Source organism: Balaenoptera acutorostrata, chromosome 10 (assembly GCF_949987535.1).
Source record: "Balaenoptera acutorostrata chromosome 10, mBalAcu1.1, whole genome shotgun sequence".
NCBI classification, from domain to species: Eukaryota; Metazoa; Chordata; class Mammalia; order Artiodactyla; family Balaenopteridae; genus Balaenoptera; species Balaenoptera acutorostrata.
Genome location: NC_080073.1, coordinates 82,319,261 through 82,333,917, shown reverse-complemented (window position 1 = coordinate 82,333,917; position 14,657 = coordinate 82,319,261). Strand labels below are relative to the sequence as shown.

At 40.7% G+C, this 14,657-nt stretch overlaps 1 protein-coding gene across 1 annotated transcript; it reads right to left on the bottom strand.

Moving 5' to 3' along the window:
* Window positions 1–11,622: 11,622 nt before the first annotated feature.
* Window positions 11,623–13,314, bottom strand: LOC130709137 (transcription elongation factor A protein 1). Its single transcript, XM_057555803.1, has one exon. It carries the CDS (start codon window positions 13,195–13,197, stop codon window positions 12,292–12,294), a length of 906 nt encoding a protein of 301 aa, XP_057411786.1. The 5' UTR covers window positions 13,198–13,314; the 3' UTR covers window positions 11,623–12,291.
* Window positions 13,315–14,657: the final 1,343 nt, after the last annotated feature.

Genomic DNA, 14,657 nt, shown 5'->3' with positions numbered 1-14,657 from the left:
CCTTTTTCTTGGTTTCGTGATTCACACACCTTTCTTGCCAACATGCTGTCACACTAATTCCCTCCAATACTGCTTCATTTCAAAAGGTCAGAATTTTCATGAAATAAATAATGTATTATCAGTGACAGCCCTCCCCACTCTGGAGCTCAGGCTTGTGAAGAAGGCTCTGAAAAGGCTCCAGAGTCTGACGTTGGGCAGAAATGCAGCGTGTGGCAGGGCAACCTGGATGATTCCCAGGAGCGGCATGGTAGGGATATGAAGAAAATTAAACAGGGTCTGTAACAGAGACTAACTGTGGGGGGAGGCGAGGGGAGAGCTCTGCTCTATTTTTTCCTGCTTTAATGCAGTATAACTGACAAATAGAATTGTACAATATTTAAAGGGTATCATATGCTGTTTGATATACACTGTGAAAGGATTGCCCCCATCGAGTTAATTAACACATCCATCATCGCCTTACATATTTACTTTTTTTAAATACAATATAGTGTTATCAACTAGAGTCACCATGTTATACATTAGATCCTCAGACCTTTTTATCCTATAACTGAAAGTTTGTACCCTTTTTGCAATGAGAGCTGTACTTTTATTTTTTTTTAATTTTTATTAGAGTATAGTTGCTTTACAATGTTGGGTTAGTTTCTGCTGTACAGCAAAGTGAATCAGCTATACATATACATGTATCCCCTGAGAGCTCTACTTTAGATGGATGGTACGGGAAGGTCACTCTGGGGAGGTGACATATAGGGTGAGACACAAAAGTGAGAAAGAACCAGACATACAAGAAGATGGGCAAGAGGGCTCCAGATGGAGGAACCAGAATTTTCAAAGCCTTGCCATGGAAAGCAGTGTCTTTGGTACACCAAGCCAAAGGAGACATGGCTGGAGAATGGGTGTGTCATGTGGCATGAGAAGGGGCAGCAGATGGCAGACGACACATTCCTTCAGTCCTGTCAAGGAATTTGGATTTTATTCTAGATGAAATGGGAATCCAATGTCTGGCTTTCTTCCATAAGATTTTGCCCAGATGATACAGTATTTTGGGAGGTATAGTTTCACACTATAGCTATTTGAAAGCATAGCTTGAACTAAAGAAGTAAAATTCATCTGCTTCTGCACCAAAAAAGGATGGAGAGAAAACTGAAAACCAGTCACAGAGTGTGGATTTGCCAAACTAAACTAAATTAGCTTTCTGGAGTTTCATGGATAAGTACGCTGGTATAATTTGTAAAACTTGTAAAATAAATGAATTGTAAATGACATTAAAAGGACAGGGGTCGAGAAATCCCTGGCAGTTCAGTGGTTAAGACTCTGCACTTTCACTGCTGAGGGCCTGGGTTCAGTCCCTGTTCGGGGAACTAAGATCCCACAAGCCATGCGGCCAAAACATAAAACAAAATTCTTAAAAAGAAAAAAAAAAAAAAAAGGACAGGGGCCAACTAATAACCTTAACTAAGACTACTATATACTATTTGCTGGTATAACTCACTGAGAAGGTAAGTGTGGATCAAAACATTTTAATAGAATCATTTAAATATACTCAGGGAGCTACCTGCTTAACCTCACCAAATCATTTCAAAACCTAAAGCAGCCCTGTAATAGTGGGAATAATTGCCTCTAATATTGTGTTTTATAAATGGATATTTTTTTAGGCCCGTTTGTGTCTACATTACTAAATTTCTGTAAATGTGTGTTTTGGAGCTGTAGTCTTCTGTTTGACCTGTAATATCTTAGCACGTGGAACAAGAATTATTAACCTGCTTTGTGCTATGGACCCTTTGGCAGTATGAGATAGACTCCTAAATCAGGAAAATATTAAAAACAGAGAATAAGATACATAGGATTACCAAGGAAACCAATTATATTAAAATATTTAAAAACACATTTGTAGTAGGTAATATATGTACGTTTTTAAATAAATATTTTAAATAACAAGATCTTGTGACAGGTCTAATAACTTCTGTGATTTTGAGGTAGAAAAGAGTACAAACAGTAACAAATGGATATTTTTATGCTAAGCTTTCTTGAAACAAAGCTTCCAGTACAAGAATGTATTTGTGGACTTCCCTGGTGGCGCAGTGGTTAAGAACCCACCTGCCAATGCAGGGGACACGGGTTCGAGCCCTGGTCCGGGAAGATCCCACATGTGGCGGAGCAACTAAGCCCGTGCGCCACACCTACTGAGCCTGCACTATGGAGCCTGCGAGCCACAACTACTGAGCCCGTGTGCCATAAATGCTGAAGCCCGTGAGCCTAGAGCCCGTGCTCCACAGCAAGAGAAGCCACTGCAATGAGAAGCCTGCGCACCACAATGAAGAGTAGCCCTCACTCGCCGCAAATAGAGAAAGCCTGTGCACAGCAACAAAGACCCAAAGCAACTAAAAATAAATAACAAATTAATTAATTTTTAAAAAAAGAATGTACTTGCACATTCACACAGATGCTCCATGCACACATACATCTGTGAAGAAAGCATGTACTAAATGCTGATGGGCTGCATTGCACTTAATTGCGAAGTTCCATATTTTAAAATTCTTTGAGAATTTAAAAACATTAGATTAGGAATAGTTAGGGAGTTTGGGATTGACATCTACACACTGCTATATTTAAAATGGATAACCAACAAGGACCTACTGTATAGCTCAGGGAACTCTGCTCAATGTTATGTGGCAGCCTCGATGGGAGGGGAGTTTGGGGGAGAACGGATACATGTATATGTATGGCTGAGTCGCTTTGGTGTGCACCTGAAACTATCACAACATTGTTAATCGGCTATACTCTTATATAAAATAAAAAGTTTAAAAAAGTAAATAAAAAAAAATTAGATTGATACATAATATGTCATTGGGATTTCTTAAATAATTGATTTTGGGGCTTCCCTGGTGGCGCAGTGGTTGAGAATCTGCCTGCTAATGCAGGAGACACGGGTTCGAGCCCTGGTCTGGGAAGATCCCACATGCCACGGAGCAGCTGGGCCCGTGAGCCACAACTACTGAGCCTGCGCGTCTGGAGCCTGTGCCCCGCAACGGGAGGGGCCGCGACAGTGAAAGGCCCGCGCACCGCGATGAAGAGCGGTCCCCGCACCGCGATGAAGAGTGGCCCCCACTTGCCGCAACTAGAGAAAGCCCTCGCACGAACCGAAGACCCAGCACAGCCAAAAATAAATAAATAAATAAATAAAATAAATTAAAAAAAAAAAAATAATTGATTTTGCCTAATTTTTTTCCAATATATTTTAAATAAATTAACTTGTTTGCTTATCTAGCTATTATCTGATTGATTGGTAGACTTTTTATTTTTTTTACAAAGCCTCATTTTCCACTGTCAGAAACAATTTAGTTCCTGGTACCAGTGATCCTTCTGCAAGGAGACTGAAGCACAGACCTTTCCAAATCAAAGCAGCGTGTTCTAGGACAGCATCTTTATGGGAACAAAGCAAACCTCACTTTATGTCATAAGCGGGACATAAAGACTTTCCATAAACCAGAAAATATATATTCAATATCCCTTAAATGGACACAGGAAAATGTACTGCGTACCAGGTTACTAGACTGACTTTCATAGAAAGGAATATCCTTAGTCTTTCTCTTAAATTACCCAAGAATTCACATTACTAAAACCCAATTTCCATGGACAACGCAGAATGGAGGCATGATGCCAGGACAGTTGGAGACAAAGTTCTAGAATGTAGGCTGAAGATAAAAAAAATAAAGGCATGCAGTTACTGGTCTACTTAATTCCTTTTATTCTTACACACTTTAAACAATGGATTATGCCCTTTAATTTTTTGACTTCAAAGTCACATTTGAAAGCTGTGAAATTACCTACTGAGCAGGTTTGCCTGCCTGCATAAATTCTTCTGGCTAGAATGAGATAAAGGCACAATAATTGCTATTAATCCCTCCTTAATCCCAAATAGGTGAAGAGAATCGTGATCAGAGTTCTTAGAGTCTATTGAGCCTTCTTCTTATGATTTCCCTTGACTTCAGTAAAAAACAGATTCAGAAGTAAGTAGTCACAAAAGGAAAGAGAGAGCTGGAAAAAGCTGGTGGAGGACGATATCTATTCATATTTGTTGCTCAAAGCTCTGTTTGGTGTCATTGGTCTGGAGAGGTCAGTACTTTCTCTTAAGCAAACAAGTTCAGTTGTTAAAATCCAGCAGTTATTCTAGAATATTTTTACTGTATGTGTAACACTTAAGTCACAGATACTAAAAATATTTCTAAGTTTTTCTGTTTATAATAAAGTTATAAGTTTAATGAAAGCCACAATTATGATTTGAATGGTTTAAAATGAATTAGCCATATTAATTCAGTCATATTTGCCAAATACTATTGTTACTCTCTCGCCTCATATTAATAATATGTAAAACTTGAACGAGCAGACTGGAGATTTACCATTATATGTTACATATATGGATATTTTATTTTAAATATAGGCATGTGAGCATGCAATATCAAGAATATATTTCTAGTGGCACAGTGGTTGAGAATCTGCCTGCTAATGCAGGGAACACGGGTTCGAGCCCTGGTCTGGGAAGATCCCACATGCCGCGGAGCAACTAGGCCCGTGAGCCACAATTACTGAGCTTGCGCGTCTGGAGCCTGTGCTCCGCAATAAGAGAGGCCGCGATAGTGAGAGGCCTGCGCACCGCGATGATGAGTGGCCCCCGCTTGCCACAACTAGAGAAAGCCCTCGCACAGAAACGAAGACCCAACACAGCCATAAATAAATAAATAAATTCAAAAAAAAAAAAAAAAAGAATATATTTCTAAATAAATCATCAACCTGTTTTCCATGTTTGAAATTTTCATTTTGAGTTTATTTAAATTCTTTTCATATCTTTTTTGGTTAGTCGTTTAATTGAAATCAAGTTTTATATAAATCATGGTACCTAGTTTTGATTTGTACTTTCATATCATTGCAAGTTTTTCAAATTATTATAGAATGATGATACATCTTTTCAGAGGTAACCCACCTTAATCTAATTTCGTTCTCTTTTAGGAGATAAACACCCCAGTAAAATATAAGGTCAAGACATTTTGTCTTGAAATATTTAACCCAGCCAACTAATTTAGACCCTGGCATTCAGAATATGCTTTTGCTTTCAGGAAATATTAAAGCATTTCCAGTCTTGCTATTCAGAATAAATTCTACCCAGGTCATCTATCCGGGATTCTAAAACTTCGAGATGTATTACAGCCTCAGAAATTATTATGAAGAACTGACCTTGGAGCACAAAACAAAGGTGTCAACAAAGGAAACATGTTGAATGTTCCCTCTATTCGGTGTAATGTAAATGTGTGTGTTTTATGGTTTATTTTTTTTTAATAATTAATATTTTACTGATTGTTAAAATTGATTCTAAGCAGTGTCCACTCTGAAAAGGGAACTTTATGTTATATGTGGAGATAGGGGTGAATCAGTTCAGAAATTCAAGAGTGAATTTCTTTCTATTTTTATAACTGAGTTTGATTTCTATTTTGAGCCCCATTCCACCAAGGGAACAAACTAACTACATCTCAGACAGTCTCCTCCCCAGCATACACCCCCATGTTTTTCCCAGGGTTGTATCTAAGTCTCCAGGCACAGGGAGAGAACATCCTGTCCTCAACAGACATCCGTCCACCCAGGAGGCTGCCAAGACGTCCTCATTCCCACCTAGTCTCAGGGAGACAGTCTTGCAGAAAACTGCTGCACCCTTCATTTGAATTTCATGTGTCTTTTGACTTTGGAACTGTGCATTGGAGACACCCGCTCACCTCGTGCCTTGCTGGAATGCGGAGAACTCTGAGGCGATCGCAAGCCCATCTGCCTAGACACAGCACCTAGACATTTCTACTCAATGCTTTTGAGTCATTCCGAGTTTGCAAGACGCAAGCAAACATTTCCCAGTTCTCAGGTACCCTAAGCCACACTGGGATTCTGGCGTTTCTTAGCTTGCTTCCTCCAGCATCTGACCAGGATGAAGTGAGGAAAGAGCAGGGTTTCCTCTCTTGTATACTTCCATGTCTCACTTCCCTTCCGTCCCCTCCAACTCTCTCCCTCAACCTCAGTTCCAGAGGGTAACTGGGCTGCTTCCCAATTCTTCTAAGTCATTTGTTTGTGGCACACGTTAGATCAAAAAAAGAGGCAGGTTCTTTGGCGTTTCTCCCCAGGAGAGGTGAGGTATAATTCCCCTCCCCTTGGGTCTGAGCTGGCCTCAGTGACTCACTTGGAACCTATAGAATATGGTGACAATAATACTGTGCTTAGATTAATCACCAGAAAATGCTCTATATGCCAGGGAACACCTCAAAGACTTTCACTGGGCAAAAATTTAAGAACTTCTTTCCTCCATGCCCCAGATTGACCACACGATCTTACACTGACCTGGGGTCTTTATTGAGAACATCACCAAAGCTGATTCATCTTCTGTAATGTTCAAAAACCACAATCAGCTGAGTCAGCATAATCATAAACAAAGAGAGGTAATCACTCTCTTTGTTTGGTACATAAATATCCCTGCAGAGGGAAGCCTTTGTCCCAAATCATAACAATAGCTGCCAGTTATTGGATGCTTACTGTGACTTGATAAGCCCTGTGAGAGCATTACCCCATTTAACGTTCACCTTCATACTACGGGATTAGTGTAATCATTCCTATTTCCCAGATGGAGAAGTGAAGTTCAAAGGTTAAGTAACTTCTTAGCAAATAAAGAGCAAGATTGGGATTCAAACCAGTTCTGTCTGTTGATTCTTTGTGGTGGTTGTTGTTCGTTGGTTTGTTTTATTTTTTTATACAATTTTTAAAGGTTACACTCCATTTTACACTTATTACAAAATATTGGTGTCTGTTGATTCTTGACACACTTGCCTGGAAGCATGCGCCCTTGCCTCTCAGCCCTTCGTCCCCAGCTGACCCAGTGTGCACTTCAACCCACCCCACCCGTCCCCCACACCTCCCTGAAAAAGAAACAGCGGGGAACTTCCCTCTCCATCCTAGTAGCTCCCGCAGGAATTTCAATGTTCCTCCATAGCCCCATTCCTCCCCCTCTTCACAGGTGATGGGGCCCTAAGAAGTAGGCTCTAGACCCCAGCTGAGCTGATCAGATCCTTGTCCTGTATCTTTGGATTGGGAGTCAAGAATTTTCACCAGGTCTCTCTCCAGCTGCTGTAGCTCTAATACATAAAACGTAGGAGCTACCAGTGGTTATGTTTGCCACTGTGTGAAGGGAGTAGAGATGAGAAACAGAGACCGGTAGAGCTCTAGCCTCTGGTCCCCGCTTTTATGATACAATGATGTGACCTCAGACTGACACACAGTAGGGCCATTAGACTGTCACCTTCATGAGAGCCAGGGTGTGCCTGGTCTTGCTCACTACTGCACCTTCAGCACCCAGCGTGGTGCCTGGCACACAGCAGCACACAACGAACAGCTGTTGGATGATGAATGACACGTTCTGATGACATTCTATTCTTTCCTTCCCTCCTTTACTACATATGAAGGGTCTTGACTCAGGAAGGTTAGTAAACTCTATTATTCAAACAGTCTGGTTATTGATGATGTTTTTCATTCTTCCACCCACCCACCCATCCTCTGCCCCATCATCCAACCCATGAACCAGCGCTTCTAGGAACTGAGGATAAAAGACAGAAAGACCATGGTCATCGAGGGCTTTCTGGTCTTGGTGAGGGGACAGGCCTCTAAGATGTAACCAGTGTTTTCCAGGCCATCCAGCATGGAGGCATGATTGGTTGGCAACAACAATAACCCACAGTATTTCTCTGGCTCTAGCCCCATCTCAGAGATTTCCCACAGATTTGCCCTTCCCTCTGAGAAGCTCCCCAGAGCTCACATTCTGGTCCTGTCATAGCTGCCCACAGCTCCATGCACCCTTTCCGCAGAGGGGAAGGGCAGCTCCCAGCTCTGTGTACCGTCACATGGTTTGGCTGCTCTGCCTGGCCGCACCCAGAGACAGACGCCAACCCCAGGTGTTGTCTAGACCCTCTGTCAAGGCCATCTTCAGCCATATCGTCCTTGTTGCTTTGAACCTGGCAGTCTCTCCCCAGCCTGTTCCTTGGATCCCAGGGGAACCCTGAGAACTCACACTTCTTTGCTATGAACTCTCTCCCGATCTCCCTCCTGCCCCCACCACCATCTCCCTGACGACCCCACTGCTAAGATGATTGTTCTTGCTCTTTCTAGTCTCCTCGCTCTTCCAGGGTCTGCTTCCTTCCCCATACATATGGATCACTCATCGTTCACTGAGGGCTAAACACATTTCATGCTTTATCTCATTTAAAACTCTCAATAACCCATGAGATTGGTGTTACTATCCCCATTTTACAGATGAAGAAACTGAGGCTCAGAGAGGTTATTTGTGCTAGGTCAAATCCAGACAAAAAAGCTTAATTTTTTCATTGCATTTCTTCTGTAAGTTCTGCAGAAGCAATGAAGTTTTATAGATTCAGTTGAGACGACGTCACTGTTTAGATAGTGCCCGCAGGGCTTGGAATCATTAAATCTGAATTCAGAAGGCTCATCTGGGTGGAACATTGATCACACCCATTCATCCCTAAAGCTGGAGTGAACACCATTCCAAATCTCATGATTCAGAAGTCACACCAGGGCCTTTAAAGCTTTAATCCATTACGAATAACATCAGTTTTTGCTGAGCAATTAAAAATATTTTTTATGATGGGAAATTTCATACATTTACAAAAATAGAAAGAAGAGTATAAAAAACCCCATGTACCCATCACCCAGCCACAGCAATTAGCAACAAAATGTCACTCATGTTGCATCTGTATTTCTACCCAACCCCCCTCACAGCTGGGTTAATTTGAAGCAAATCCCAGCATCATATTATTTCATCCGTAAGTACTTTGACATGAGTCTCTAAAAGATAAAGATCCTTTAGGACAAACATCCCATAATATTATTATACTTAAAAAATTAACAGTAATTCCCTTATATAAATGTTCAGTCATGGTTCAAATACTCCCGATTGTATCACATTTAAAAAGAATAACTGCTCTGTTAGAACCAGAAGCTAAAAAAGGTCTGCACATTGCATTCATTTGAAGAATGAATTCATCCTCTTAAATCTCTTTAACCTACAGGCTCCCCCTGCGTCTTTGATTTTCATGCAGTTTACACAATTTCTTACAGAAATATAAAAGTAGAGAGTCATTTAAAATGTATTAATCACTTGAGCTGGAGAACAGTGCTTCTCAAACTTGAATGTACATACAAATTCCCAGGGGTCTTAAAATACAGATTCTGGGGTGGCGCTTGAGTTGCTACAGTCCTAACAACCTCCCAGGTGATCTGTATGTTGCTGGTCTGGGGACCACTCTATGAAGAGCAAGCCTGTTGAGTTCCACATTATAAATGTTGCTGATTTTGCTGATTACATTCCTGAGGTGCTTCTCTGTTTCCTGTGTTTCCTGTAAATTGATATCTAGAGGTTTGAATGAATTCCAGGTCAATTATTTTGGCAAGAATTCTTCATAGGTACCACTGCATGTTTTCTGTTGCTTCACACCAGGAGGACCATCATGTCTGGTTGTCTCACATTTAGTGATGTTAAATATTTAGGGCAGTCAGCCCGATATTTCCACTACAGAGATCCTTATTAGTAATTTTAGCAGCTATTGACATCATCATCTTCCTGATGAATGGTTCTCAACACTGCCTACACATTAGAATCAAGAGTCCTATTCCAGATCAATTATATCAGAATCTCTGGGGTGAGGCCCAGGCAGTGTGTGTGTGTGTGTGTGTGTGTGTGTGTGTGCATGCTTGCACACTCATGTACCTGAATGTGCTTTAAGCCCCTCACATGATTCTAACAGGTATCACGTAGGGTTGAAAAACCATTGGCCTAGTTCACTTTTTTTCATTCTGGTTTCCAAATGGTGATATTCTCAATCTATCCTTTTTTCTTCATTTATTTTGCTGAGCTATTAATGTGTGGAAGTGCTGGCTTAGAAAATGAGCCAGGTAACAGGCTACAAAATAAATCAGCTCCCATTCATACCATGAGGACACTCACTCCTCCTCCTCCTCCCAAAGCCACTCCCTCCCCTCCCCACAGCCCTCCTTGCTTTCAGGGACCCCCTCCCCAGGTACCTCAAGCTGTCCAGAGCCTGTCACTCCACCAGGTCTCCCCCATCATGTCCCATCAACCTCTCAAGGCTATCTTGGGGAGGTGGGGATGGGCTTCTAATTTCTATACTATTTTACCTTCTTCAAAATGAGCATGGGTTATGTTTCTAAAAAACATTTTCCTTTTCAGAAGAAAAGGAAAATGTGAAAATACCCACTTTTTCTAACTCTACACTTTTGCTTTAAATCCTCATGAGTCATTGAAAATCCTCTTGATTGATGTCTTTGGGCTACAGAGGATGCCAGCATTAAAATACAGAGAAGACTGTAATTTGGAAAGTGAATAACCTCAGCATCCCCTAATCTCACCCCATTTCACCAGTCAAGGCTTGTCCTGGAAGGAGGATGATCTGCAAGTAGATAAAAAGAAAAAAATCTGGAAAGCTAAAATCTTGCCACCTGTCACGGGAGGAAAGCTGGTCAGAATCTTATTCTTCTATCTTCCTGGCTTCATCACTCTCATCCTCTTTCTCTATTTTAAAAATATATCAGTTATTTAATTAGAACACCAATTTGTGAGCATAAACTCCATTTGTGAGAAACAACACAGAACACAGGTACCTTGCAGCTGAGGAACAGCTTTGATTTTTGGCATAAGTTTTGAGTCTACAGACTTCTGGTCAACCTTGTGCTGCTCTGTAAGCTTGTATTTCTGTGTGTGTGTGTGTGTGCAGAAGAGTCTTAGGTTCACTCTTGATTTTCGGGAATGCTTAAGCATGGCAGGGAAGCCCAAGGTTTACTACTTCAATGGAAGGGGAAGAATGGAAACCATTTGGTGGCCCTTGGCCACAGCAGGAGTAGAGGTGAGATGCTGGAGTTATTTAATTTACTTTCATGTCATGGATAGGAAGATGTGGTATATATATACAATGGAATACTACTCAGCCATAAGAAAGAATGAAATTTTGCCATTTGCAGCAATGTGGATGGACTTGGAAGGCATTATGCTTAGTGAAATAAGTCAGACAGAGAAAAACAAATACTGTATGATATCACTTAATGTAGAATCTAAAAAATACAACAAACCAGTGAGTATAACAAAAAAGGAGCAGACTCACAGATATAGAGAAAAACTAGTGGTTACCAGCGGGGAGGGGGGCAATATAGCGGTGGGAGAAAAGGAGGCACAAACTATTGGGTGTAAGATAGGGTCTAGGATGTATTGTACAACATGGGGAATATAGCCAATATTTTGTAAAAACTGTAAATGGAAAGTAACCTTTAAAATTTGTATAAAAAACTAAATGCAAATAATTTTAATAAAAATAAAAGCTCAGCATAAAAAAAAATGACTTTCATCTTGGGGGTTCATTGAGTACTTACTTAGGGAGCAGTTGTGGAAAACTCTTTATATGATACCCAAAAGAAAAGCAGTTTTTACCACTTGTTCTTTAAATGTTGATTTGTGAATGAATGAGTTAGTTGTTTTTTTTTTTTTTTTTTCTTTTTTTCTTTTTCTTTTTTCATGTTTCCAAAAGTAAAATCTATTACAAACAAGTAATAAACATGTACAAGAAATTACAAGAAATGAGGATCACAGTTAGTTACAAATGCAAAATAATAACTAATTATCCCAGACTTGTGAACATAATAATTAAAATCAATTTCATATGCTAGTTGAAATATTATGTACAATTTAGATAAGCTGGTCAAGTATTATCTGAATACACACCATGTTTGATAAACTTATAATTACATTACCTCTTCTCCTCTTTTAATATTTGCAGGTACATGCCAATATAGGAAAAAAATGTAATTTCCATTTGTGTATTAACTGAGAAGAATACCATTTTTACTGTGTATGTTTCAGATTGTAAAAAAGTTAAGGTACATTTTCCTTTATGAAGGAAAAAAAAAGGTAAAAATAAACTGCCAAAAACTTAATATCAACTTACTTATAAAAATGGAAAAAAAAAAGTTTTGAAACAGATACCATACAATTATTATGTGGTCTCCTTACTGCTCTGAAACTACAGAAGGCATTTAAGGAAGGGATCCTATGTCAAAAACAGAGACTAACCCAAGGGATATATGTTACTTTAAAAATCTGATTTGCAAACTAGTTGGTTGGCCTAGTCTTAAAGCTAATTACAAAATCCATTTTCTTAATGGTCCAGACGTTTTGCCAATTCTTCCAACTCAACAGAACTTCCACCGGTTTCCACACTCGTTGCAGACAACAAACGTTGTCATCGGTTCATCAGCACTCCGTGTTTGGACCTGTGTGTAAGTGCAGTTCTTCTTCTTGCATTTGCCACATGTGAACAAGTCCGTCTGGGTCCCACCTGTCTTGGCCATCTGATGCTCTCTGATGGCTTCTTTGGTCAAGTTTTTCCGCATCTCTTTGAGCTCATCGCTGGCCATCTCCTCTGCCGTCATTCTAGCAAATAAGTCAGGAGGAATATTCCCACACAGCACATTTTTCCTTAAATTTGGATTCTTAGCATCCTTAAGATTTGATATCCTACTTCGTACTCTATTTTTGTATTTCATGTCCGTATTCCTTATTTCTTGATAGATAGCTTCCTCGATTTGAGATCCTAATTCTTCCTCATCAGCTCCAATAGCGATGTAGTCATCTCCCGTTCGGAGAGCCGCAGCGAGCATCTCCCTACACTTTAACCGCACAGAATCAGAAGTGCTTGGGGCCCGAGGAAAAGATGAAACGTAAGTGTCTCGGGCATTTGTCTCATCCTTTCTGCTGCTTACGTTGCCACTGGAGCTACTTTCTTCTCTTGCTTCAGGGCTATTCTGTGATGTAACTGCAGTATCTTTTTTCTTTTCTTCAGAGTCTTTATCTGTTGATGGTCCATCTAATAACTTTTTCCAGGATTTGATGAGGGACTTTGCTAAAGATGTAACTTCTTCATCTGTGCTCTGCTTGCGAATAGCATTCACTGACATTCCGATTCTTGTGGACTGTAATAATTCCAAGGTCATGGGAATATTCTTAAGCTCCTTCAGTAAATCCAATGCTCCAGCCGCGTTCTTCTTCTGCACCATCTTGTCCATCTTCTTGGCAATGCGGACCACCTCGTCCTCCATGGCCCCGGCAGGCCTGCCCCGCGCCGGGCCGCGGGGGACGGGAAGCGAGCGGAGCTGGCGGGGCGGCGGGTGAGCCCAGGCGTCGGCAACGGCCCTCAGCAGGCCTGACCGAGGCGCTTCCTCCGAGTTAGTTGTTTTAAATGAGTTAGCTCTTTTAATTATTTGAGTTAGTTAACTCAAATAAAGTGGTAACTGGTTGTTGATACTGAGCTCATCCAAGGTCATGAAAACAATGATAAACAAAGGAAGGAAGGAAGAGAGGGAAGGAAGAAGGGAGGAGGGAAGGGAGGAAGGACGAAGGAAGGGAAGAAGGGACTCATTCCAACACACAGTTCTTTTCATTTCATTCTTATCAGCCTAGTATTGTGTTTGTTTAACTACATTTGTCTCAAGAATATTAAGAAACAGGTAACAGGGCACTAAATACTGTTTAGTATAGAAAATTTTTAACTTGAACTTGTCACTTCTTTTTCTGATGACCTAATTTTTTCAAAACAGTAAAAGGCCAGTTCTGAGCCACATGAAGCTCTTCTTGGGTCTTCTGATTCCTCCCAGTTTTTATATTCAGCATTGATACTGTCAGAGCTGGCCGGAGTTAGCAGAAAGTTTGATAGTTAATACCTACCTTCCGTGCCCGAATTTTCCTTTTGATGTGAGTCACAGCAAATTTTCAAAAGCTGAGTCATCATGCTCTAGTATATACAACTTTGCCAAAATGGCTGTGCTTTGTTTATCTTTGGAGCTCCAGCAGTCATACAGTAAGCCTTCAAGCATATGATAAAACTGAGGAAAACACATCATTTTTGTAGGAATGTTCCCTGGGAAAACTTTTCTGTGTGATCTGGCAAAACTCAATCTAAATCTACCAGAAAATTCCTCAGATGGTATCTACTCAGGAATTTTGAGGCATACCATGCTGTTTCATGGCCCCATCCAGACTGTGCACCCCTGGGCCTGGCGGGGCTCACAGCTGCCCTCTCTCCCCTTCCCCAGTGGCCCATAGGGCCTAACAAGGTAACAAGAATGCCCTTGTTGCAATTTGAGACTGGGCCCCCCGCTCTCCGAGCTTCTGGAGGCTGGCCAAACCAGACAGTAAAAAATTAGCCTGGAATTCCTGACATGAGAAATTTTAGGAGAAATTGAAATCATGAACATACGCTTTTTTTTTTTTTTCAAGTCACACTTCATAAAAGTCACAAGTAATCTTTAAATTTAGGGGGAAATGCTTTTGGGGGAAGCTTTGTTTTATATTTTGGTTACCCCTATCTGTATTCTCATGTTTGTTATTAACTTTAGAATATGCTTCTTCCTATAAAAAGTAGTTAAATACAAATTAGACATCTGCAAAGATGAGAATATCTATAACGTAGTGGGCTTGGAGAGAAGGGATTCCAGCCCTGGTTCTTCCACCCTTTAGCTGAGGGACTTTAAGCAAGTCACTTAACCTCTCTGGGCTTCCC